The 27,710-nt window shown below is 33.8% G+C and overlaps 4 protein-coding genes across 4 annotated transcripts; 2 read left to right on the plus strand and 2 right to left on the minus strand.

Annotated features, from left to right (window-relative positions):
- The first annotated feature begins 1,090 nt into the window (after window positions 1-1,090).
- LOC149732542 (large ribosomal subunit protein mL42-like) lies at window positions 1,091-1,979 on the plus strand. The gene has a single exon (XM_089882891.1). The coding sequence runs from the start codon at window positions 1,143-1,145 to the stop codon at window positions 1,620-1,622; it is 480 nt and encodes a 159-aa protein (XP_089739017.1). The 5' UTR covers window positions 1,091-1,142; the 3' UTR covers window positions 1,623-1,979.
- A 38-nt stretch (window positions 1,980-2,017) lies between these two features.
- Window positions 2,018-16,108, plus strand: LOC149732543 (attractin-like protein 1). Its single transcript, XM_089882889.1, is given in 12 exon segments — window positions 2,018-2,223; window positions 2,529-2,601; window positions 4,988-5,118; window positions 5,534-5,689; window positions 7,855-8,036; window positions 9,558-9,818; window positions 9,820-10,415; window positions 12,263-12,462; window positions 13,226-14,442; window positions 14,679-14,900; window positions 15,164-15,346; window positions 15,348-16,108. Coding segments are annotated over 12 exon segments (3,633 nt in total). The 5' UTR covers window positions 2,018-2,024; the 3' UTR covers window positions 15,561-16,108.
- A 1-nt stretch (window position 16,109) lies between these two features.
- LOC149732544 (uncharacterized protein KIAA2013 homolog) lies at window positions 16,110-26,982 on the minus strand. The gene is made up of 12 exons (XM_089883111.1): window positions 24,353-26,982; window positions 23,842-24,066; window positions 23,266-23,427; window positions 22,683-22,850; window positions 22,362-22,483; window positions 21,831-22,038; window positions 21,109-21,214; window positions 20,347-20,462; window positions 19,343-19,578; window positions 18,558-18,693; window positions 18,047-18,135; window positions 16,110-17,693 (listed from the first exon to the last, which is right to left on the minus strand). The coding sequence occupies exons 1-12, from the start codon at window positions 24,568-24,570 to the stop codon at window positions 17,539-17,541; spliced, it is 1,941 nt and encodes a 646-aa protein (XP_089739237.1). The 5' UTR covers window positions 24,571-26,982; the 3' UTR covers window positions 16,110-17,538.
- Window positions 24,596-26,838, minus strand: LOC149732545 (vacuolar fusion protein CCZ1 homolog). The gene is given in 4 exon segments (XM_089883112.1): window positions 24,596-25,757; window positions 25,760-26,298; window positions 26,301-26,640; window positions 26,788-26,838. Coding segments are annotated over 4 exon segments (1,374 nt in total). The 3' UTR covers window positions 24,596-25,313.
- Window positions 26,983-27,710: the final 728 nt, after the last annotated feature.

Consider the following 27,710-nt stretch of genomic DNA (forward strand, 5'->3'; position numbering starts at 1 on the left):
CTGGTGGGCATGTATGTCTTTTAGTGAGGCTCCAACCAAAGAGATTAAAACCAATCTCTTTGCTCCAACCCAGTAATCATTTATGGGTTGTCCACAGTCATATATGCACATAATACAAAAGACTGAAGACATGTACTTAGGGATATAAACTGTGTAGTGCTACGTCTTTAATTTTTTTAACAGAACAATATTTCAGTCACAACTGGTCTGCTTTGTTTTCAAAGATTTTACAATTTCAAAAATTTTGACTAACCAACTTCCCTCCCTTATTGGTAACGCTGTTATGCGTAACACCATCTCGCGCACATATAATCTATTACAATCACATAGCGACCATAATTATGACGTAGATAAGCAAATAGACGTCAATTCGTCATTTAGTTCGATGACCTCGCAGCCCTGTTAGTTACTTAAATGGCATTACATTTGCTTAAAATGTTTACGTAGCTCTAAGCCTGAGCAGAAAGTGTTTTTTGAGTCATAATTATGTTGTCATATGAAGCCTATACTAACACTAACACAGTTTAGCGTATAGGTTATGTAAATTATTTAAGAATGCCATATAGGCCGTAGTTTCGTTAATTTTGTGCTTTAATGTATGTTATATTCTTAAAAAGTGTAAAACCGTAATAATGGCCCATAAGAGTGTTATTAGAAAGATGCCTGTTATAGTTCCTTAAGTTACATTGTGGCAAAATAAAATGTTATGTAAAATAGGAATATAAATAGTTATCCATGGTACTGGTTGATGTTTACTGAGGCTGTGCTTTTCAATCAGTGTACAATAGTTGATCTTGATCATAAATTGTTCTGAACTGTTGTTTGGTTTACACATTAACTGTATGTCTGTTAGTCTGTACTGACTGTACATACCATTTCCTTTATGAGAATAATAATAGACCTTTACTATTGTTGTGCATGAATGAGATGATACATCCTGGAGCATTACCAATTCAATGTATTCTATAGGCTAATAGTTTAAAATTATTGGTTTGGTTTTATTATGTAAAATTTCATAAACACAAGTGTTCTATAGGTGCGAGGTTTACAACAACTGCATCTGAATATCATTTTTAAAAAATGTTTCAGCATCTCAACTGCTGTTATATTATCCTTATCCAGGTTATTTTTAGTGATTAGTCATGAATCTGTCAAGGAAATTTGTAGCTCAAATATGTAATGGATGTTTGACCATGCGGAGTATGCATTTAAGTCAATGTATTTACCAAAAACCTAAACCAGAGTCGTCACCTTTTGATGACCCTGGGCACCCAAGGGTTGCTTTATCTAAAGACAGAAGGACGATTGTAATGTACCATCCTGAAGAAATGATTAAATATGAAGACACAATACCAATACCAAGGCATGACCCGCGCTACTCAGCAAATGAAAACGCAGACGATATTTTAAAATATAAACTTGAAAAAAGTGGATTTAGCGACAAACCAGTTGAACGGCCAAGTAGAGATAACATTCTTCCTATTACTGATAAAGAAGTAATACCTGCTGCTATGGAACTTTCTGAACTGTTTTACACGACAAAGCATAAGTGGACACAACATAGAAACGTAAAATTAGCGAAGGAAAAGATAGATGCAATGAAAGAAGAAGAAAACAATTAAATCACTACTCATGTCAAGTTCACTGTCCACAGATTATGGCAGCTGTATACATGGTTTTTATGAGTTAGTCTTCGCATAGTCATTCAAATTTTATTGTTATTGTGAAAAAGCTTCTTTTGGATGCATGTGCGAATTATCTGTTTAAAATCTGTAAATCTTGTCAGGAGTCGCCATATTTTGCAGACTAAACACTCATCATGTGTCATAGATTGTCGAAAAAATTCAATCATACAATTTATACAGCATATACTAGTTAGTAGTTATTGAAAAGTGCTTTAAATATTTAAACTAAATCCCAAAATTTCTATGTATAATTTTCGATGCGGACCTTTTTCTAAAACCAACCTTGTTTTTTAGGATTGACGCTCCTTAGGGCTTGTTCTAATATCCCTGAATCACATAATGCAAATATATTGGTTAGTGGGTGCCCTAGTTTTAAGTTCATTTTTCTTTGAATCGTATTGTGAGTGCAATGTTAATTCAACAACAGAGGTTTGTTTGATGGGGGATTGTATTGGTGGGGCATGTGTGTGTCATAATGGTTGGGCCGGGGATCTATGTGACCATTGTGATGGAAGAATACTGCTCGACACTGACAATGGTGGGTTCAGTTTATGAATAAAATATTGGATTATTGAACAATTGATTTAATTTGTCTATAGAATTATTTTATTGGTTTAAAAAAACATGGAGAAATTTTGAAACTAATGACTTAAGTTGCTGCTACAGTCGACTATGTATTTATTCAATTCCTAGCATAGTACATTATACTCTGACATAAACCCAATTCCCATGTTTTTTGTCCATAAGTTGAGAAAACTCAATAAATTATTAAAAAAAATGGGAAAGTAGGTTTTACATATATATAACATATTATATACCACTTATGTTTACTTTGTATTTCAGGAATGTTGTCTGACAGCCCAGGAGATTATGCAGCTAAGAGTAAATGTTCCTGGCTGATTGCACCAAAAAGCAGGTAACTAATCTAATGTGGTGTAATAAACTCCTGAATATACATCGGAAATTAATTATGTTTTGCAGTTTTTTTTAAAACAGCCATTTAGTTGATTTATAGCCTATCATGTGGTTCTATACTGTATATTTTGCATTTCCCCATGCTTCCTTTATTACTTTAACAAATTGTGCAGTCAGCATTTAACTTCCTGATATTAGAGATAGAAATGACATGACATGATTAGTCATATTAAGTTATCAATTGTGATAAAAAATGGTCGTGTGAATTGTGGTCAAAGTTTGGTGTGTGAATTGTGGTAAAACTGACTGTGAATTGTGGTAAAACAGAACAAGTTATAACAGCATAAGTGCTAAAAACATGAATTTTCCAGTTGGTTTTAATACAAACATGAAAGCCCATAACATTTGGGTTTTACTGATTAAACTGAAACATTTAAAATAAAGACAGTTGTATCATACAAATAGACTGTTATGTTTGTATTAAAACTGACCTAACATTATAGGTCTATACTTTTGTTATTGACATGAATTGTCAAGCATAGGCGAGGAGTTTTTTAAATGCAGTGGGAATTAAACCTTAAATCAATGGATTTCCTTTATTGATGTGTTTTTACATTTTCTACCAAGTTAACAAGAATAACAAACTCTGGCTTTTTTCTATTCGAATAGGCTGATCGGTGTTGCTATTTTAGCCAAAATATGTCTATCATAGAACACTATTTGTTGAAATTGATTTTTGTTTGGTAATATTTCGTAGCGCTTGACCTTGACTGTTATTTCGTTGGAAGAATCGTCTAAATTTATGGGCAGTAGTATGGGCCAGATTTACAGAATTCATCACAGTTACAAATCCTAGCTGTTTTTTATTATCCCAATGCCATTGTGCTTTGACTAAGAGGAATAGAACAACCATGACAAGCGGTTCTATTCAAAAATTTAAAATTAGAATGTTGAATTCTCCTACTCAAACAACAATGACACTAAATTTGTTATGTGCATTCATCCATAAAGCGAGTTTTATTTATCGAACAAAAGGGCACACCCACACCCCTCACCCCTATAACAACTATAGCCAGTCAAGCGTGAATTTATTCAAAAATTTTTAGTAATCGTAGGCGTCATGTTTTTTAATATTTTAGCAAAATCTGTGGTGGCATTGCTAAAATAAAGTTACACTCATAGTCGTCAAACATAGGGAACCCCATTGATTGATCTAGCGAGTTCAGTATACTTAGGCTTTGCTTGTTTCTATATACACTTAACAGTAATAAATGTGGTAAAAGCTGCGTTTGGTATAAAATTTTAGTGCTAAAACATGACGTCCCCCTGTTTCAAAATTGTGAGTGACATAACCCCAGGCGTCCCTAAAACTATGTTTTTGAATAAAATTCGATCAATATATATGCATGGTGTGTAAGTGCACAGCCTAAACCAGGTTCTAAAATCACGACATTTTATACTCAGACTGATGCTTATACACAAACTGGGATTGGAATAATACTTTACCCTAATGATTAATGTAAAGTGAGAACACCAACAGGGACAATGCACGCTTTTGCCATTTGTTTCTATTTATATGTTCAATTGAACTATTACTCTATTAATGTATTGTTCTACTCATGTCATGTGTTCAATTTTAAGTTAAATAATGTTTCAGTCATTGTTGCATATTGATAAAATACTTCACCTTTCAAAAATGTATTATTTACTAGAAAACAAAAAATGTTAATAAAACCCAGATATTAAATTTTACTATTTAAAGTTTGTTTCATAATATTTAATTAAATTTAAAGCATAAAGAGTTCAAGTTATTAATGTAGTCCAATTACCAGTTTTATGGTCATATTAGTCACTGCACTGTTTCATTATACCTAATTTAAATTCAGTATTAGCACCTGCCATTGTTTGTAATGTGTTATAAAGAAAATATAAGAAAAGGCTTTCCTCTGTAATTTTTTTTCCTAAGAGTGTTTTTAACAACCATTAATTTGTTGCTAGTTATTTTTTCTTGGTGGTTTTAATTAATTTTCCGTAATGGTTTTATGTAAACTTTGGTATACTGTCTAATTCTTTGCCACGAGTATTGTATGTAAATGTAACCGTAACTTACAAGCTTAGAACTTTTTTTAAACAGGCAGTCCAAAAAATAAAATTATGAATGCAAAATTATTTACCCACACAAAAGGAGGGGAGGGGGGGTTGACAGTGACGGTCCTTATACCATTGGTATTCTTTTTAGGTTTTTATTTTTTTTACTTTTTTATGTATAGCTGACAATTTGGACAACCCGATAGTGACCACTGCGTTGGAGCAATTGCTGTTAGGTGTTTTGCCCAAGAACACACACAAGCCTAATTTTATATCAACTAATCCCATATATAACACAGAACTTCACCATTACGATTATCATTCAATGAATTTAAATCTGAATGTGGTTGGGATTATCTTTACATTCATGATGGGGATTCAGCATTCAGCCCTCTCATTGCTTCAATGAATGGAATCACTTATCCAGCAGGTCAATTATTATCATGTATTTATATATGGGTGGTATAAGATGGGACATTTTTGTTTTATTTTATCGTCCCATTTGGTAGTACACACTACATAAAGAATGTTTACAATATTAGAGAAGACACCCATGTTATAACTTGACACTAAGAATGATCTATGTGAATACACCATGTGTGTCTGGTGTGTAAAAAACACCCACGTTATAAGTCAACCATGAGAAAAAAATCCGTAAAATTACCAAACGTTTATTTATTTGTAAATTTGTAATAACTTCATTCAGCATTTTCAATGCTTGTTGAAATGTAAGTAGTGCCATGTATTGATTGCCAATTAATTATAATGTAAAAATCCATTGATTGTGACCTCACAACCTCCTTTGTTACCTCACAACATGAACTAATTAAAGATTTAATCTACAGGTCAGAACAATTCCTACAACCCAGAAATAATTGCAACATCAGGAAAAGCATTTATTCACTTCTATAGTGATGTTGCTTATACTATGAGTGGTTTCAATATGACGTACACAGTTGATGAGTGTGTCTATGATTGCTTCAATAGGGGAAACTGCACAGGTAGTTTATTATTCCATTTTTGTTATTAAACATAAAGTATTGTGTCTTTGGGCATGACACTTAACACCAATTGTTTTGAGTTGACCCAGTGTTACCCAATCCGGTTTGAATGGGTTGTCTAAATTGTCAGCTATACATTAGAAAAAAAAATACTATTTACTTTCAAAGATATAAATTGTTATTCTTAAGTGGGCTGGGTGCATAAGGTGTATAAAAAACAAAACCTGTGACCAGTGTTATAACAACTGTCGTTGCTCCACCATATGAGAATACATAAGTTAATCTTAGTAATGTCATGTATGGATCAGAATAACCAATGTAATAACAGGTGCTAATTACAAACCTGTCTGTCAGACACATATTGGCTAGGGATGCACATTACAGAATAATTAGGTATTCTAGGATATCCTAGAATACTTTATTTCGAATCTAGAATTCCGAATCTAGAATTTCGAATCTTTTTATATTTATAGGAAAATGAATTTTACCCACAAAAGTCAGTTTATTGACTCTTTCATAGCAGCCTTGTTGGATCACAAGCTGTAAAATGATCAAAAATTATACCATTGGGTAGTTTTACGTCACGAAACGTATAGCAAGCTATGAAAAGACGTTACGAAACGTTTACTCTCGAAAGTCCCACAAACACAAAAATATTTTTTTTTTTTAAATTAATAAGTTGCAAAAATTGTTAATATAGTATGTGAGGTGATGTGTGATGACGTCATTAAACAGAATACCGAATCCCGTAATTAGATTCGAATACAAAAGGATTCGAATCTCATAGATTCGAAATTCTGTAATGTGCATCCCTAATATTGGCCAACCACACACTTAGTATTAAATTTAAATACTACATTGATTAGATGTATTGATTTCATGTGTATTGGTTTTTATGCTGCATGGTATATTTCTGTATGAATGTTATTGTGAAATGAATAAACATATCATAGTTTCCTATTAATATTATATTTTTGTATGTACATTAACCAAATGTATTTCATTATGTACGAAACAGGACTTATTTTATCATTCAAAATTTTATGCCATAAAATGATTTCCGTACATATCTAATTTCTTGGTGTGTGATTGTAAGTTGTTACCATACCTCTACCAGCCTATACAATGAATGTAAATTAATACTGGGTTTAAAACTTTAAATAATAGCATATTACAGTGTGGCAGTCACTGGCAGCCATTGTCAATTTCATGGGCAGCCTCACTGATTCTCAAACAATATCAATCCTATATTTATTATTTGCCATGCTTTATGATAGTGTAAGGTTAATAGGTATATGCTGTATTTATTGTATATGCTTATATTGTATTAATTTGTATATGCTGGCTTGGGATTTGAATATTACATTACATGCTCACATTAGAAACATATGTTGAATACAGTCTATACAGAAGTAGTGTGGTAATGTATATTGGTGTGGGGTATAGGGATGCACATTACAGAATTTCGAATCCGTGAGATTCGAATCCTTTTGTATTCGAATCTAATTACGGGATTCGGTATTCTGTTTAATGACGTAATTACACGTCATCTCATATACTATATTAACAATTTTTGAAACTTATTAATTTTGAAAAAAAATATTTTTGTGTTTGTGGGACTTTCAAGAGTAAACGTTTCGTAACGTCTTTTCATAACCTGCTATACGTTTCATGACGCAAAAACTACCCAATAGTACAATTTTTGATCATTTTACAGCTCATGTTCCAACAAGGGGGGTATGAAAGAGTCAATAAACTGACTTATGTGGGTAAAATTATTTTTTCCTATAAATATAAAAAGATTCGAAATTCTAGATTCGGAATTCTAGATTCGAAATAAAGTATTCTAGGATATCCTAGAATACCTAATTATTCTGTAATGTGCATCCCTAGTGGGGTAGGATGGATACAATTAGCACTTAATATGCCATCTATTTTAATTTTGTTTTTTTAACATTTAACAAGCTCTTTTCGGGAGCATACGGTTGAATATTACTGTAAATATTCTTTGTTTACTACCTATAAAAGAGAATAAAAACATTCATCATCTTACTTAACAATAATCATATTTACGTGTACCATCTTACCCCAACTTACCATATTTACATGGACTATCTTACCCCAACCTACTATTTATAATTAATATTTTGATGTCTATTGTACAGTGGGCAAGTGTGAATGTGGAAATGGATGGCATGGTAGTTCATGTCAGGCACAAACTTGTCCCAACAACTGCAGTGCTGCACAAAACTATGGCAAATGCTCAAGTTCATACCCAGTTGATCAGTGTGATTGTGAAACTGGCCACACTGGCCAGGATTGTTCACTGCCTGCACCAAGTACTAAGGTATGTCGTACAAACATAGTCTGGTCTGATTGTCAGGGTAATGGGTCAAATCTCACCTAAATCTCTAGTCCCATGGTATGCCTTGCTGTAGGACCTCACACATATAGAATAAAATGTACATATATAATGTTGGGAGGCATGGGCTAAATCTGGCCTCCATTCTAAGTTATACAGAATATAATAAAAAGTATGCGTATGGTGTTGCTTTAACTTGCTTTGTTTGCAAAACTTGTTGCTGTTAAAATAGAATTGTTGTCTTACAATATAATAACTGTACCGTATGCTCCAGAACACTAAGGTATGTTATGTTGTATAAAGGCACCCTAGGTGTTCAGGTAATGAACCAAATCTGTCCTAAATTCCAGGTCATCCGTTTAGAATATATTAAAAGGCATACTGTTGCATTATTTGGATAGCAAACAGCATTGTTGTCCCACAATATAGCCATGTTCATTATTCCATATGATGCAGAATACAAAACAAACACATTACATTGGTTAGGTGCAACATTCTAATGTTGTAACCACATAATAATAGCTCATATTCTGCCACAAATGTCGCTACTGTTAGTTTAGTTTACAAGCATTCTAATTATTTTGTTGTGGACTTGTGGACACTCTGGCTTATCTATATGACCACATACTGTAGGTCATAATAATTGGTTTTTCACTTATAATTTTTACACATTCAGTAGCCATATGTGATTTGTGTCAGTATACCTTGGGGACTATATTGTGTAGTTGTATATTAATTAACATGATGTATTAATATCATTGACATTAGGAATACATCACATGTAAGATTGAATTATTTATTACATTGATTCAAAAATTTTACAAACAATTAGACTCACAAAAATATCTTCACAAAAATTAGTTCAAGAGATAAAAATATACATCTGATATTCTTAGCATAATTTTTACAAATAACTTGTTTTGGTTGATTATTACAAACAGAAATTACAGAAAAGTATTATTTGTAATAAAAACAAATAAAAATACAAATAGATTGTTTTAGTTGATCAATACAAATAGAATTTACAGAAAAATTATTATTAAACCATCATGATAAGAAATGCAAGATTTTTTTGTAAGACTGATGCTGTCATCAAAAGAGTCGCATCTGACTTATAAGTCCTTGGTTCCTGACCTCTAACTTAAACCATTGATACTTAAGTGTGCTTCAGTTCACTTGGGTGCAACAGCTATGCTTTTATGTGTCGCTCTTTCCTACTCCTTTTATTCACAGCGTGTTTTAACTCCTGTTATTTTGCTAAGTTCTTCTTTTTATAAATGGTATGATCTTTTTCTATCAATTTTAAAGAAATAAATAAAAATTATGTTTGTTGATTCTATTTGATTTTTAAAAGACTGCATTGCCATTTTGGCGAAATATTTATCTTTTAAATTAATACTTTTATTATACAATTGGTTGAACTTGATTTTTGTCTGTTACGTTTTTGTAGCACCAGATCCGTATTATGTTTATGGTATATTACTTACTCAGTATTATTTTTTACAGGGTGTTTGGGATAGTTTTGAGTTCAATCCTCGTGCAACCACACCAAGTGCTTCATACGCAGCAGTTTCAGTTGACCACCAGATTTGGGTGTATGGGGGCATGAAGTTTGGTGTACCAACTATGCAAGACCTGTTCATGTACAATGTTTCTTCTCAAGTATGGAGCACTGTAGTGACTTCGAACCAGACGTACCCGCAGTCAAGATATGGCCACACGATGGTAGCATGGGAAAATTCTTTGATTGTTTTTGGGGGGAAATTAACGAAAACCGAAAAAAGCCGTTGACCATATTTGGCAGTTCGACAAAATCAATTCAACGTGGATGAAAATTGATTATGATGTCACATTCAACAAACAATTAAACAATGGGACGAGTGTATTGGAATTGTCGGGTCATACAGCTGACATAGTTACCCTGAATAACAATGTAACAATCATGCTTGTGATGTTTGGATATCATCCTGTGATGTCATACAGCCAATTTGTGTACGAGTATGACATCATAAACAAGACATGGCACAGGCCACAAACAGGAAGGGTCGGTAAAAATAAAATACCAGGATTATTCGGACACACAACTGTATACGATCCAACTACGAACCTAATATACATCCATGGTGGGGCAATCAGCGTGCTCAGTTCAATAGCACTGGTTTCAACAACATACGCATACAATCCTAACAGCAAATGCTTCACAATACTGAAATCATCAGACCAGCCAAGATATTTACATTCAGCAAGCTTAATAAATGGAGTGATGTATGTGTATGGTGGAAACACACATAATGATACAAATGAAAGCAAAGGAGCTTTATGTTACTCACCAAGTTTCATGGCTTATAATATACAATGCAACAGGTTAGTAGCACTTTGTTCAATTTTTAATATGGTTACAGTCTTAAAGAACAACAGGCTTGTAGTACTGTTTTAAAAATTCTAATCACTGAAACACTGAAACAGTATTAGTTTTTAAACGAAATTTTTGGAGACAATTATGTTATATAAATGGGCTGTAATTTTCTAATGGAGACTGATGAGAAAATCAGTATTTTATGCACCTTGTGAGTTGTGACCTTAGTAGTTAAAGTTATGGTAATATGTTTTGGTTATTTGCGTATGTATTAATATGAGTATATGGTTGTTGTAGTTATAGACACATAGTTGTAAATTGATAAAAAAGGTAAATTGATAAAAAAAACAAATAACTAATATTAATGCATATACTCTAAAACGGGCTTTTTTCCTAAGTATTTAAATGTGGATTCAAGTACATTTTTAACATTGTATAAAAATCTTATAAAATTTAAATAAAGTTAAGTGTTCCGTTCTTACACTGCATTATAAAAACCTATCTATTACATAACAGTAACACACTGTAAATACAAAGGCAAATATCCAGCATTCCTTACTAATCATGCTTGTTTTAATATATCCACATATACACACGTGCTTATCTTTCTACATACATACATACAGCTATTCATGGAACCAAGGGTTAATATTTAACAGTAATATTGTTCACCAATACTAGCTCCATAGCTATGTCCAGTGTTTATCCACAAACAACTGTCTATATTGATACACTAAGCTGGTACTTACTTATATTTGATTTGGTTTAGTTCCAAAAAATCTGTTGTTAGGGCCTAGGATTCTTCAAAATTTGGTTGCCATAAACATAGGTCTGTATGTGGTAAATTTTTAGCATATGAGATGCCAGTAAAACTCTGTGGTAATGGGCCAACTCTTGCATAAATATTAGGCCCCATAGTGTGTTTGCTGCGGGACCTTACCTTTGTAAAATGGAGAAGAAAAATGAAAAAAATAATATTTCTGTATTTCATTCCTGTCAGGAGTAAGACATAAAAAGTCATTTTAAAATAATTTTAATATATATATACAGTAAGCTGGGGGAAGATGGGACACCTTTTAACTATATTTTCTCATCCCATTTAGTTGTAAACAAAAAACATTCAATGAATTATAAAACTATATCCTCCTGACTAACACAGACCGTTGTTAATTGTTTAAAACACGATCCGGATATTTCGATACTATATGCTAAAGGTGACCCATCTTTCCCCGCCCTACTATATATATAGTAGTAGACATGTAGACTGGACACTACCGACTACTTACATGTTACATAACCTATGGTATTATTTTAATACGGAAGTCATATTGTTGTTTATTCTATTCGAAACTGACACCAGACACTTTGTTATCAATATAGAAGGCGCCAAGATAATATTATGCCGTCAACACTTCATTTAATGAATGGATTACACATTAACTATCATATTGATTGTATGTTAATTATATAGTAGGTTGGGTAAGATGGTCCATGTTTTTTATCTATTTTATCGTCCTGTCTAGTAGTAAACAACGGATATTAGGGAATTATATTTTTTGCTGTATTTTCATTGTTAGTTTGTTAAAAAGGACATTCATTTTTAGTTTATAAAAATAGATTGAAAACTATAGGGTATTATTTGCTAATCTTTCCCAACCATATTATATCTATAATGTTGTAATTTAAATGATCAAACTAATTGTAAATTCCAAATATTTGGACATCGAAATATGGAATATTATGTGCTAACGGTATCCATCTCCCCCACCCCACCCTACTGTATCTATAACATTGTAGTGTAAATGGCCAAACCAATTGTAAAGCCTTAAAAATTTTAACATCTATATATTTACAGCTGGCACACTTTAAAAGAACAATCCAACAGTTTAAATCCAAGTCGTTTTGGTCATGACAGTGTTGTTGTGACATCGCAATCACCAACAATGACCAATAGTTTGTTCATATTCAGTGGTTATGATGGTATGATGGTACATGATGTGTTGACTTATCAACCAGGCAGCTGTGAAGCAATTTTCAATGAAACAACATGTATAGGTGAGATTTTAAGGCAGAGTATGTTGTAATTAAAATTAGTTGTACATTTTACTGTATTTGACTATCTGATTCCGCATTATCATTGATTAAAATTTGTAAATTTACCCCAAAAGATACAGATAGGTGTATGTATCCTTGGGCAAGACATTTAACAGACATTGCTTCAACACAGTGGTCACTATTGGGTTGTAGCACCCTGGGTGTCAGGGTTATGGGCCAACTCTCTCTTACATCTCAGGTTGCATGGCGTGTCAATGCTGTCATTCTGTAGGACTTCATATAGTATAGAAGTTCATAAATAGAATGTGTAGGATGACAAACTGTCATATGGGGCTATGACTAAACATGCTTACCTAAGCAAAACAGCAGGGTGCAGGTTTTGTAGGTGTCACCAAGACACCAAGAATGTGTCTTAAGATTTAAAATTGCTCAGATAGATCCTATATAACGTCTGCATTTGAATCTGTAATTAATTATCTCAGTTTGTATTGTATTTTTGGCATTAAATTTATAAGGTAGTACTTGTGTAGTCAAATATGACATTCTATATGGGTGATGTCTTTGTAGAGGCGCTATGATTTCTGGACAAGAGTTAGAATATCCCAATTTATTCTACACCTTATCTGTATTTCCCCAACTTAAAATTTCAGAATTTTTAGTTTAAATTTTTATCTTTAAAAAAAAATTTAAAAAAATATTTTGGTTTTGTGTATATTTACCTTCAATTTTGCGGAAAATATTTTAAGTATTTTTTTAATTTCAGGCAGAGAGGATTTATCTTGTATGTGGGATGGTAAGAAATGTGGATTGGGAGCTTTTAATGATACTGATACTTGTAAGAAAGGAAGGTCCAATATACAAACATCTTGCTCAATTACAACAGTGGATTTTTGCAAAAGTTTTTCCAATTGCTACCAATGTAATAGTTTGGATGTTTGTTTATGGACAGAGAGAGGTTGTGAGGAAAAACTTGATGATAGTGTTGGCGTAATATGCAGCACAGCGTGCTCTATGGCCACCACGTGCAGCTCATGTGTCACCACCGGTGCGTGTATGTGGTGTTTGAACCAACAGCAGTGTATTTCCACAAACTCGTATGTTGTACAGTACCCCTATGGTCAATGCCTGGAATGGACAAATAAAGGATCTTGTCCATTGTATGAGTGTTCTGCATTAAAGACATGCGGAGATTGTCAGCATAACCCAAAGTGTGGTTGGTGTGATGATGGATTACATACAGGGCTCGGTACTTGTATGGAAGGCAGCAGTGCTGGACCCATGGTGTTTGATAATGTCACTGAAAACTATCAAGTGTCAGCTGGTATGTGTGGAACTGGATGGTATTTCACTTCGTGCCCACTTTGTCAGTGCAATGGACATAGTAAGTGTGACGCAAACAACGTTTGTATTAATTGTGAAAACAACACAACTGGAGACCAATGCCAAACCTGCGCACTTGGATATTATGGCGACCCTAGGAATGGGAACAACTGCACTCAGTGCGAATGTGGGATAAAAGCGGAGTCCTGCAACTCAGCTACTGGAGCTTGTAACTGTGATACCAAAGGTGTGAATGGCAGGTCATGTGAAGCTTGTGACACAGATAACGGTTACACAGGGAATGCCACGGGCAATGGGACATGTTTCTACTCACTTCTTATTAATTATCAATTTACATTCAATTTAAAAAGTGACGCAGACGACACTTATGTTACAAAAATTAACTTTAAAAACATCCCCCCACTTGAAGAAGATGTGCAAATGAACTTTTTGTCAAGTCAATCAAGCAACATCCGGTTTGCTGTCATTTCAACCGCTACACAGATAGCTTTTGGTGGAGAACAAACAATCTTATTAGTGGAGAATGTGACAGATTATACGTTCACATTTTATGCGAGCAAGTACAGGATAGGGCAGGATGGACTAAATACAACAGTGAGAATTTATGTCTCGGATTTCAAAACTCCAAGCCTTATAAAGGTATGTATGTGTTGCTGCATGGTGTGTAAAAGGACAACTGGACAGTGAGCATAAGGTGCATGAATAGGTTATATGTGTCTGGTGTACAAGAAGACACCCATGTTATAACTTGACAGATCACAAGACAAACAATTTCTAGAAAAGTCGTCACAAAAAAAAAACAAATTAAAAAACTTAACAAATAAAACAAAAATTTCTGTTTATAAAAAAAAAGTTAAACACCATAAAACTCCCAGATCTCTTTACTCCAACGAAGCAACCGTCTCCTCAAAATCCTCCTGATCCTTTTCTCCTCCTTCCTTGTGATCCTCCTCATAGCAGCGGTAACATGGAAGATGAAAATGATGTACGACGTGCATAGGTTACGCGCTAATCGAGCAGTGGAAATGGCTGAAATGGCAGCACGACCGTTTGCGGCGATTGATCTGTGTTGTGATGATATGTATAGGTCAACACAGGTAATTGGAACATATAAAGTATTTGTGACTTGTATTTTTATTTTATATATGAGGTCTTAGCTATATTCAATACATAGCCAGTTGGCGTTGGGCCAACCTTGGCCTGAATCCCAATTTTTATACCTGGCTGACCCCACCCCTATAGAAGAATCAACTTGGCTCAGTACCCACTTGATATGAGAGTAAAGTCTTATATATAGATACATAGAATAGAAAAACAAATAAATGATTTTTAATTCTCTTTACAATTTATACAAATGCAGGCATTAATGTCTAAAGAAGAAACAGAAATTTGTTCGTTGGTTTTAACTCCTGAAGCCATATGTGAAGAAAAATGTTCAAACGACCAAGTTTCTGTTGTGTCTGTGTTCCTATGGTTGCCTACCAGTATACCTTCTGATGAAGTGACAAAAACAAAAAGTGAAACCAACTCTGACACCCCCTTATTTCGTAACCCCCCCTCCTGGCCAGTGTGGGTTAGCAATTGGGACAGCTCTAATACAAGGCACAAAAAGCACAAACACAACACCTTCTCCTAACATTCGGAGGCCACATAGGAATAATAATAATAATCCTTCTTCCATAAACAGCACAACCATAGTAGCGACTCCAAACCAAGAAGCTTACGACAATCATGCAATGGCGGTCAACACTGTGTAATTTGTATAAAGATAATTTCGCACTTTATGTCTCGCGCACCGCTATAAGTTGACAGCACGAAACAAAAACACAGTTTTGCCAGATGCTGATCAACTTCATTGTTTTAAAAAGTTTGATCAGCATTTTGAAAACTTTATTTCGTGCTGTAATTCCAACTAAAGTTCTGTTTTAATGCTTAAAAGCAGAACTATAAAGTTAAGCAGAAGTAACCCAAAGCAATTTCTAGATATTCTGCTGATGTTGCTACTAGGCATAACTTAATACTTGAAATGGCTTTTTGTTCTTTACAAGAAGAGCAATTTGAAATATTATATAATATAGTATGTGGCACACATGCTGCAATAGTAAACACAGATACAGACAGTTTAAACTCAAGTCTCCTGACAAAGGTGCAATAGCTGTGCACTCTATTTTCCTTTCCTGTCGTCATAGACTCTTTTCCGTCCCAAGACCTGATATGTAAAACTTAATTCACTTTGCACTTACAGCGAGTAATTCTTTTTCTTAAATTATTTTAGGTTTTGCAAATAAATATATTTATAGTGAAAGTTCTGTGTTGTGATAGTACCAACTCGTGTTCAAAGGCACAAAATACAAAGCGTAAAAATGATCCCAAAACTGCATGAAATGACACCAAAAAAAATATTAAAACGCTTCTAAATTACTACTGGAAAATGGAATTAAATGACACTGGTACACCGAAAGCTTCATATTAATGAACAATATATTAACAATAATTTTATATAGAACTGGTCTCTGCAAAAAAAAACAGTATAAAATGTCTATAAAACTGTTGTTTTAATTTTTTTTGGTTTGTTATGCAATGAAAATCTATATATACTATTTTAATGTGACAGGGCACAAAAGGAGCTAAAATGTATGCCTTATACACCCACACATGTTAGAAATATACTTAGTTCTTTTATGCAGAGTCAAAGTACTATATAGTCTTACATAAACAAATACACCATAGAATTGGATTGCACAAATATAACTTTTAAACATAAACAACCCATACGTGCAAAACTTAACCAAACTTCAGTTTTTTAAATGAAAAAGTATTTTTGCGCTTCAAAAATAGCCACAATGTTTAAAACAAGCTTCAAACTAAAACATTACTTATCTGTATATATTTTTTACAACACAAAACTCAATTTTACCAGGTTTTCATTAGCGCTCATTTTTGGCAACATTTTGTTTTGGATAGATTACAAAAACTTCATATTATTATTTTCATTCCTTAACAAACTGCACATTCTGGTGTTTTTATCGAAAAACCCCAAATTGAGTGTTGTGTGTGTAGTACATGAGAAACCATAGGCACCAAACTTTTAAAAATGCAGGGGAGGCAGGGATAGTTCAAAACTTTGCCTTATAAGTTATAATATTCAGTAATATTGCAGGGTAGAAAATACAAGTTTTTTTATCCTGCAGAGCTGAAACCTTTTTTACCCTGCCACCCCAGGTTTGGTGCCTATGCAAGGAACACATAGTAAAATTGGGCAAGTAACAATATTGCTTCATAATCTATACCAAGGGATGGGCAAACTATGGCATAATATTTGAACCCCTAATGTTTTGTTGGAAATTATTGCAATCAACCCATTGTAGAAACTGTTTCTGTCTGGTATATTGTAGTTCTATAACAGCTCTTCGTTTTGACGTTCTATGGTTTTCATAGTCGTTTTTATCAGACTGTATGATATTGAACATTGCACATTGGTACCGTACTAAGTTGACGAAAGAGCTGTTTCAGTACCAAATTCATATTTTTGTTACAGATTTATATAGCATTGGGATTGTATAACCTGCACATCAAGGTATGAACAAAATCTGGTTTGTTTCAAAATTTGCCCAACCCTGGCTTACGCTACACTTTATAAAAGTCTTTTCATTTTCAGTGGTATCGGCCCGTTGTACAGTGTTCTATTTTAACTATGGTAAAATCTGGACACACAGTGGTTAAATGGAGTTGCAACTATGATGCTAGCCTGCCTCGGTTTGAATAATAAGTCTTATTGGTGGTTGGTAGTACTGTGGGGTTGTAATACTCCTTGCATATTAATCTTATTAGAAACATGTGGAAAAATATGATCAGTGATCCAATACCAAGCCAGAACACCAGAGGTAGACCTGTAAGATAAAAATGAGGTTTTAGACAAAGTATCACACAGAATTTTAGGCATATTTACAAAAAGACATTCTATATGGGTGAGGTCCTACAGCGACGCACATTATTGGACCTGAGATTTAGTTCAGAGTTGGCGTATTGCTATGACAATCTATTAGTGTGTAGGTTGCTTAATGACATATACACCCATAAGTAAAAGGCATTGAAATCGCATGTTTAGTCATAGTCAGAAATGCATGTTTAGTTACAGCTAATAAGACAGGTATTTAACACATTCTAATTCAAACTTTTTTGGTACTTAAGGTTTGTATATAATATACATAAAATACTATTACATATAAGGTTAATATCTTACCAGTACCCTTTCTCTTTATTGACATGTGTTCATTATAATTAACAATTGATTTCAAATGCAGCGTATGCTTCATGTCTGCAAGGTGCTTCCTGTTAGACAAACAAAGATACAATTTAAAATTAAAATATAGCACAAAAATTATTTCTTTTTTTAAGTTATAGTAACGAAAAAGTAATAGCTGAAACAAAGAGAAAAATAATAAAGTAAAGAGAAAAAAATAAAGAAAGAAGTAATGAGAAAAAAATAAAGTCACAAATATAGAAGCTTATGTTTTTTCAGTTGGAGTAAGGATAATATGTAAAAAAGCAGGAAAATAAATCAGTACCACACGGTAAAGGTTGAAACAGTTGAAACATGTTTATATAATAACATAATTTTTATTTATCTTTTTAAAAGCGATAGCGAAGATCATGATATTTAAAGAAGGAAAAAAGGAAATCAACAGCAAAACAACAGACGTTAAAACATCTATGGATAAAAGTGTGGAAAATAGTTGTTATTGTTAAATTACTTGTCATGAGAGATGTATAATATTGGTGTGCTTGGTTCAGTTACAAAGATGGGGAATCTTCTGCTTTGTTGATGGAGTTGTTGAATTAGATTTAAACATCCACCCTCGCATGCGTATAATGGGAGTTTCGAATGGTCTGTGATTGGAATAATATTACTATTTGCTATTCTTGCAGGCAGGTTTATTATTATATATAACATGATGTATGTGTTATAAGTATGACATAACATTTTTATTATCTCTTCAAATACTGTAGCGAAGATCAGGTATTTTAGTAAGCGAAAAATGCGGAATCAACAGCACAACAAGACGTTAAAACACACTATGATTAAAATGTGTGAGAAAAACTGTGCTTGTTGCACCCAAATTATGAGTGTGAAAAAGGAAACGTTGCTGTTCTGGCAACGTTTAGTGCAAACACCCAGGGTGTTATAAGCCATTACTGACCACTAAGTTGGAGCAAATGTTAAGTGTCTTGCCCAAGGACACATACGTCAATCAATATCCAACCAGATTACTTGGATTACGTCATAAGAACTGAGTCACACAAATATAAATAAATTGAATAGTATAATGTCATTTTTGCAACGGAGATATAAAAGAGGCGGTTAATATACATTGCAACCATAAGAAAACTAAAAAAACTGTAAATAATTCGACAACAACAATATTTATTCAATGGTATAATGTCATAGTCTGCAATGGAGAAGTAAAAAGGGCAGTTATTAAGCAACCGTAAACATAGCAAAGAAACTTTCAAACAATTCCACAACACCATTATTTACCTCTCATTGAGACTTCAATAACTGGGGTTGACAAATCTTCTGCCGCTCGAATCGCGACGTTTATCGAATTATTTTTATAGAGGAGACTTTTGAAAGTGATTTCATTATGCATGATATCAGGGTCTATGCGAAGCTGTAAGTCGAAGTCGGTGAACTGAAGCCCACCAAAGCTTATAACCATTGCTTGTAGGACGCCTTCTGCACCCTCACTAATAAGATGTTTGCATCCATGTTTCCTATGTATGGAGTGTTGTTGGTTAGGTTAGTTACATACAGTGGTGCAGACAGGGGGTTCTGGGTCCCGTTTCCCCAAAGAAAATAAAAAAATACATAAAAAATAATTGTTTTCATAAAATATATTATGTGTTTATATTAAAAAACATTAAAATGGGCTTTAAAAAACATGTTTATAAAAAAATACTAAAACCCATTTTAATATTTTTTGTGGCTGTGTTGTCTGTATACGTGTCATGTTAATTTTTAATTTTAAAAATCTGGGGTGAAACTGTTAAAATGCAGTTACAATTATAGTTATAGTTATAAAGCACAGGGAACCTTATTGATTAATGCATCCAATACTATATAACTTGGGTCTGATGTTCATAGTCGTAACCTTTGGTAGGCTATCATAATATACTTCCTGTATGACATCACAATACGATTTATTCAATCACACACCATATTATGAATACAACAATGGCTTATATTATACAAAGATTAAATATCAACTATTGTATTCGAATTTTTATGCTTGGTTTCATATGAATGTGTTCTTATTTTTATAAATACTTAATAATAACAGAACATAGCATGTAGAAAATGCACTATACTTTGGCTCTGCTTGTTTGTATAGACACATTATTTGCTAAAAGCTCTATCAAGGTGTACTAAAACATACGATGTCACCCCTATTTCAAAATGAGTCATGTCACCCCAAGCTCCCCCTAAATTGCACCATGTATAGGGTACCATTATATATTTAGTTTCACTCATACACAACCCACCCCAATGTTAACGTCCAATGTTTGGCCAAATTCTCAACGTCTTCAACATTTTTTAAGTTTCGCCATAACCTGTCAGCATGAACAGTTGGGTTGCCGTTGTAACAATAATCTGGTGTCTGGGTGAAATTTAATGGTAATTAATAACTAATATATAATATGCATTGGCACGACAATTTTTCCAACCCAGTGGTCACTTATGGGTTGTCAGTTGTCAGCCATACAAAAATATAATCACAAACAAAGTTATATACAAAAGTTATTAATGTACCTATTATACCACACAGTGTATTTCCAGTGATACAGTGTACATATATATCATTTCAAACATCATATAAGCAGATTGCAGACTAATGTTGTGCTTCTAGGTTTACAAGAATATAGACTACAATATACAGGCAAAATAGCCGCAAACTGAATGTGTAGGCTTTAGTGTTAGCGTTCTATACTCAGAACCAATGCATTGGGAAATGGGAAAGCAGGATATGAGATCAAGGCAAAATTATGTAAGATGATACCAGCAGAGAAACTTAGTCTATTGTTCTGTAGCTTTGGTGAGGATTATAACTTAACTTAATCATCAAAAACGCTGGTATAGGTCTGTTTAGGTCTTTAATTTTTAAGTCAAAAACTGACATTAACATTATACTTAGTCTTTTGTTCTGTAGCCTCAATGAGAATTACACCTTAAACTGACAGTATACCAGCATTTTGACTACTTGTATTGATTAAAGTAGGACAAAATAAAGCAAAATGTTAAACAACCTGCAATCTTTTCATTAAATCCCTTCTCTCATCTTGTGGAATATCTTTATCGTGCAACTTTGAATCCATAGTTGACAATACATAATAGAGAGTAGCGTTGATAATTCTGTGCCGTATATATATATATATTAATGATGGAGTTAGTGTGCCCCTTGTTAAAATTTTTCATAGAAGAATAGAATCTCAATTACTGAGTGCCTGTTTTGGGTCTGTATGGTAGCGCCCTGGATGTTGTAGTAATAGGCCTACATCCCAGGTCTTATGCGTGCCTCACTCTAGACCTCACCAATACAGAATATAATGTACATATACAATTTTGATATAGAATGGAATCTAAATTATCCAGTGTCTATAAACTGTCTCAGTTGGGTCTAGATGGTAAAATCCTGGGTGTTGGGGTAATGGGGCAAAAAACTTACATCCCAGGTCACAGGTGAGTGTTCTTTAAGACCTCCACCTTATAAAATAGAACCTTTAAAATTGAGTATTTAAATACTGTCTCAGTTGGGTCTAAACTCTAGATTATAGCACCCTGGGTGTTGAGGTCACAGGCCTACATCCCAGGTATTAGGTGTGCCTTACTCTAGACCATACCAATATAAAATAGAATGTGCATAGCCTATACAATATTGGGGTAATGGGCCAACTGTGCTTGAATCTCAGAACCCATAGGATTCCACATAGGATCTCACCCATATAGTATAGAACACACATACAGTTACCTTGGCTCTGGTATCAGTGGGTCAAGATCTGTAGCTGTGGATATAGTGAGGCCTGTATGTAATATATCGGCCCATGCTTCTTTATGTTCCACAAGTAGCTGTTCTGTTGATATTCCAAGTATTTCTTCAGTATATGGTGTCAATTTTTTAACCAAATTAGACATCACATCAGGGCTGGGTTCTTTAGTTGGAGTTGAATGCATGACAACTGTATAGGATTATTGAGATGGTTAAGCAGAGCCAGTGAAGCAGCCAGAAAATATAACGTTGAGGTCTCAAAAAATAAAATTTATAGATATTAGAGATTTTTAATTAAAAAATATTGAGCGGGTCGCGACCCCTGAAACCCATCTGACTGCACACGTTATAACCTATTCCAAGACATGGATTTGGTTTGTCTGTTATTTATATATATATATATAATTATATGCTATTTGTTTGAGAATCGCCTAACTTCATGAGCGCTAGATCAGCGGCAGATTTGGGGAATTCGTTACAAGTAGACGCCATTTTTGTTAAGTAACTACGCACCAGTTATAGAGTCAAGAGTTGTAACATCCGTTGTGGCACGTAAGGTATCCGGGGTGTCAGTGATAGAGAATACAACTGCCATTTTGCCTAGATGTCCAACTTCAACAGTACCACCATATATTCTGAGGATAATATATTTTGTTAATTTTTTACAAATCTGGGGGCACATTGGGAACCTCATTGGTTAATGTGGTGAATGCAATATAATTTGGCTCTATTTGTTTATATAGACACCTAACAGCAGGGTAAACGCTGTTGGGGTAATGGACCAACTCAGGTCTAAATCACATTGCAAGCCTTGTAATACGACCTCATTTATACAGAATAGAAACAGATTTACTTGTATTGTTTATTATGAGCTTTGTTTGTAGCAAGTAGTTTAAACACAGAATTATGGTTGATGGTTTGCTGATGGATGTAAACGTCTTCAGATCCACTTTTCCGTCTATTCTACCTTCCAAGCGCTGTAGTAATACGTTAGGACGAGATCTGAAATGTATTCAACATGTTAGACTATTTTTATTTATTGCAAAAATCTTCTGATACACTCTTGCTGTATGGCAGATGTAACATTGGTATAATAAAATTAACATTATTGAAGGAGCTACATTTAAAATTACATTTTAACTCGGCAGATGAACATAAGCAGCAGAATGAAGTATATTTGTTAGCAGTTGGCAAAGATTTAGGGGAACAGGCAATCAAATATGATTAAAAAATGATTCGATGCTAGTATTATAATACTACTAAAGCTTGTATCCACTATATATCTGTAGTAAGTAATTAAACAAGAAAGAAAGGAAACTAACAGCAAAATGGCAGAAATTAAATTACAGTGTGAGTAAATTAAAATACACAACTACTTGAGTAAGTGACAAGTGGCAAATATCCATAATACAGTTACCTGTGGGCAATAACTGTGTGGTTGAGAAACAGGGGTCCATGCGAGGATGAATAGCATGATAAATGTTCAACAATTCCATTCCTGAAGTTTACCACAGATACTTCTTCTTTATGGTGGGACCCAGTTACATGTTCTGGTCGTAATAATGGATCATATGGCAATCTGTGTTGAAATACTTGTTTAAAGCTTGGACTTGAGCTAATGTATATAAGGCTGGGTGGTATTGGTTACTAATAAGTTTCCAATTGTCACAATTATTAAAACAGTATTACCCACAAAGTTGCATATGTGGTAACTCGCAACTGTAAGCACTCATGAGTTTAATGATACAACATTACAACTACATATGTTTTGCTATAAATAACTTGTAGTTGTGTTATACCTCTGGGGTTGCCATGCCAAACAAGTAAAATGGTAAATTTCAACTGAAAACGTATATCCAAAGAATCATGGTAAACAGCACACCTTAGCCTATTGTAAGTTGAACCAATTACACTTATATTTTTTTTACCAGAAGAGCTAAAATACAAGTATAAATATGCCTGGCAGCAACAGTATATATATTGAACCAATTACCTTAATAATTTATGTTCTTTTTCTTCTTTCTTATTTTCGTTAGTAAACAGCATGTCATAGAAAAGATATAACCCGGAATCTTCTTGCTCGTATTTTACGAGTGACGCCAGCTTTCCATTCCCAACAAATGGAAGTTGTGGAACTTCCCCATCTTTCTCGTTGATAGGAAGATGGTTAATACTCGCGTCGAACTCAATCGCTGACAAATAATGCGGCGCCAAATGTCTGTAACGTAAAAAACAGTAGTTGGTTAAAGTAGTCCGATTTTATAAAAACAAATATAAATTCAAAATATGCATAACACCTCACCCATACAGAACTAAATATTAGCAGTTCATTTACATGAATCAAAAATGTAAAGATTACAATATAAAGATCAAACATGAATGTGACTTACTTTAGCCTCATGTGGCCGGAAAAGACAGTCAGTAAACACGGGTGTCCTGTTTCATACACCTTGTGCCAGCTTACGAGATACTAAGTATGTTACAAAATAGAAACCAATATATACCTTGTTGTGCATAAATGTACCGCACTCTTGTATGAAAACCCACTGAATACTTGTCTAAAGAAATACGGGGCCAGGTAATAAAAAATTAAACAGACACAGATTCCAACAAAGCAGGCACGTCTGCTACATGACGCTGTGTTTGGACTTAAACTGTAGATTTTCTGAATAATTGAATGTCCAGGTTGCATCTTTTTATATGCAGTAGGGTGATAATTCATTCCTACATTGATTTAAACTCTAACGTCTAATATTGGAGAAAATGGTTAAATAAGGTCGCAATCGCATAAAAGAACATTAAAAATATATATTTTTCTGATGTTACTATTAAACTATATCGCATATAATTCAATATTGTTCGAAAACTAATCTTTCGGCAAATCAAAAACCTAACCCTGTCTAACCAAATGGCAGAAAATACATTGTTTTTATTAAAGTCATTTTTCATTTTATGCCAGGAGATAAGTTCTTCGAAAAAAAAAAAAAATTGCTGGACATATAGTATGAATTGTAATAAAAGGCGAATAAGTATATTTAAATTTAAGAATGAAATTACCTAATAATTTGTATAACATGGAACTTTGTGCAATAAAAGATTACGAAAATAATCTATACCAAAATTATTACTAGTACATATGAGAAAGTAGTAAAAACAAACAAAACATATATTTGGCATACGTATCCATTTTATTGCAGACCATTTTCTAGGAAAAAATTTAGTACAGTGATTTTACCCAATACGGTATTAGAACTGTAACTCTTATAAATCACTATTTGCCCTTGATTTGTTTATACCTTCTGCAACATAGAAGTAAAAATATTGGGAAAAATTACCAAAGTGCTGTTGGGCCAAATCTGGCTTAAATCCCAGGTCTTCAACAAGGACCTCACCCGCATAGAATAGAATACCAAAGTGCTAACAATTATTAGATAATGCTGATTGTGCGTCATAGAGATGTAGTTATTACTCAGCAAAATTGATTCCATTAAAATGACACGACACTTTTTTAATTTCCTCAGTAACAGCGCTTAAGTTTGCGTTTTTATGATTCACGACTACATGTAGTTCCCGTCCGTTTGTCCTCTTTGATGCCACCCAGTGGTCATTATGAACTTTGTTTATTACTTCGTGTTCTTCACATTTTGAGCGACTGAAAGTCCGGTTAATGTCGCATACAACTTGCATAACATCTGTTGGTATTACACATGATACTTCCCCGCTGTGTGAAGTTACATGGCAGGTTGAATCAACAGACAAACTACATCGGTTGTGATAAACATGCTTTAAATTTGGCTCAGTGATGTCATAATTGTTCTTTTGTTGATCAACAATTGAAGCTGTTAATGTTTTTAACTGAGGGCCCATAAAGGCATCAAGCTGCTTTGCTAAATCCACAAGTGGTATAGAGGTTTGTTAAGGAATAAGCAAGCAGTTATGCTTTGGTATTGGTATAATATAACTTCAACCTGTTGCATAGAGTTTGGGGCATCAAAATTTATGAAAGCCCTTCTTGTCTGTTTGGTGTGTTTGCTTTGTAAACAATGAAGTCACCATGTGTCCATACGTCAACATATACGTTGAAATACCACTTATTGAGATGTGGAGTCTATTTGGATACGCCAGGCATAACTTTAACTTGCTTTGAGGTATTTTACGATGACTTTGGTGTCGGTTTCATCTAGCCCACTCAAAATAACAGCATCATTGAACATTAACAATGAAGATTCAACGTCTTTAAACTTGTCTTGAAGTGTAAATATAAAAGACTGAAATCCGATATAGGATGCTTTGTCAAGATTGAGGTATGAGACACCATTATATACAGACATGATGTCACATTTTGACAAGTTAGTTTTCATCAGTTGCCCAAAGCAATGGTCTAACTCTTCTCTTAGGAATTCCACCCCATGATTTCCAACTATGGCTGTGAAAGTGCCGTGTAAGAAGCGAAAGGTTCGTACAAGTTTTTCAAAACCTCATGATACACAGTGTCCACCATTTCATCCTCATAGGCAATAAATTCATTATGTTGTGCTTTTGAAGTTCTATTTGCTACTTTCATTACCAGCCAGAAGTTTTCCTCTGCATGTAAAAACACATGCTGATGAAACTTTGTCCGCAGAGTCTCACATTCTGAGTTGGGAGCAAAACTTCTAGTAAATTGAACTAAAGCCTCAAAAAGCCCAACATTGTTTACTTTTTTGTCCCTGGTTTCAGTTTTAGGATGATAAAACAGCAATTTCTTTTCTTCTTCCCCTTCCTTAGTTCCATATGAAGTGTTATAAAACAACTAGAGAGGCGAGACATATGTCACTCATTCTCAAGCATTTGTGTTTACTGTTTATTACCAGACTGTCCTAACATATCAGCAACACACGACTTCTCTGCAGAACTTTCATAGATTGTTAACAGCTTTAATCCTATGTATTGAACTAACAGTTACACGTATTTCCAACATATGGTACGTAGCCATCCCAAAAACTGTCATGTTATAAAACGTATATCGTTTAGGCAGTTATTCCGAAAGTTAGCAATCCTATTTAACAACCACCATTTATATACAGCAAAAACAACCTAGGTTTTGCAAAATACGTCATTTAATCGTAATACAAAATGCGTTGTTGTGCTGCTACACCTTCCACGCGTAGTGTACGCTACGTTATGCTGTCAGCAGTTACGTTACGTCACGTAGGAACACATGGTGACGTCATCCACTAAACGTGTCGAACAAGCGTTTGCAGAAAACGAGGCATTCCCATATGTTTGTAGTATTTCTGGATAGATTACTGCATTTTTAAGCCTTTCTGGTTGAATTTTTGACATTGGTTTACCAAAAGCTTTATACTGTTAATTCGGTAGTGAAGATCAAATAATACTTCATAATTAAACACGAACATTAATTAACGATAAAACAACGGCCCTAAAGATTTGAAAGTTAGAACTAACATGTTTGTACAATGAGGGGATAGCCTACAAGGGAGGAAACTTTATTGAACCTCGTCCCAAATGCTGTACAACTGGTTTTCTATCGTAAACAAATTTGTAATTAAGTTTTACTCGTAGTACTAAGGTCATTTATTTTGACTTTTAATTCGTTTGCACGAGAATCTAATTCAGTGCATTATTACGAAGGTCAATTCAACGCCCAAGGCATTTCAGTGTCATGATAAAATTACACAGTAAAGATAATGCTCAATACAGCACCTGTTAGAAGGTTTATATAACGGTAGAGAACGTTAGAAGTAAAGATTAATGCGATACCAGATTATATATGGCAACCAAGAAATCATAACCGTAGCTTAGCATATTTATTTAGATGATGTTGTTTTTGGAGGTTAGGCAAGAAAATCCAAGAATGTA

The sequence above is a fragment of the Ciona robusta genome, chromosome 8 (assembly GCF_009617815.1).
Source record: "Ciona robusta chromosome 8, ASM961781v2".
Classification (NCBI taxonomy): Eukaryota; Metazoa; Chordata; class Ascidiacea; order Phlebobranchia; family Cionidae; genus Ciona; species Ciona robusta.

What these genes read in the sequence shown, in the direction of transcription:
- LOC149732544 (XM_089883111.1), bottom strand. Translation starts at nt 24,570, where the DNA reads ATGAATTATCACCCTACTGCATATAAAAAGATGCAACCTGGACATTCA. An exon ending in ATTTAATGAAAAGATTGCAG is followed by an intron (nt 20,463 to 21,108) that starts GTTGTTTAACAT and finishes AATTTCACCCAG; the next exon opens with ACACCAGATTATTGTTACAA. An exon ending in TTATACATCTCTCATGACAA is followed by an intron (nt 18,136 to 18,557) that starts GTAATTTAACAA and finishes TTTGTCTAACAG; the next exon opens with GAAGCACCTTGCAGACATGA.
- LOC149732542 (XM_089882891.1), top strand. Translation starts at nt 1,143, where the DNA reads ATGAATCTGTCAAGGAAATTTGTAGCTCAAATATGTAATGGATGTTTG.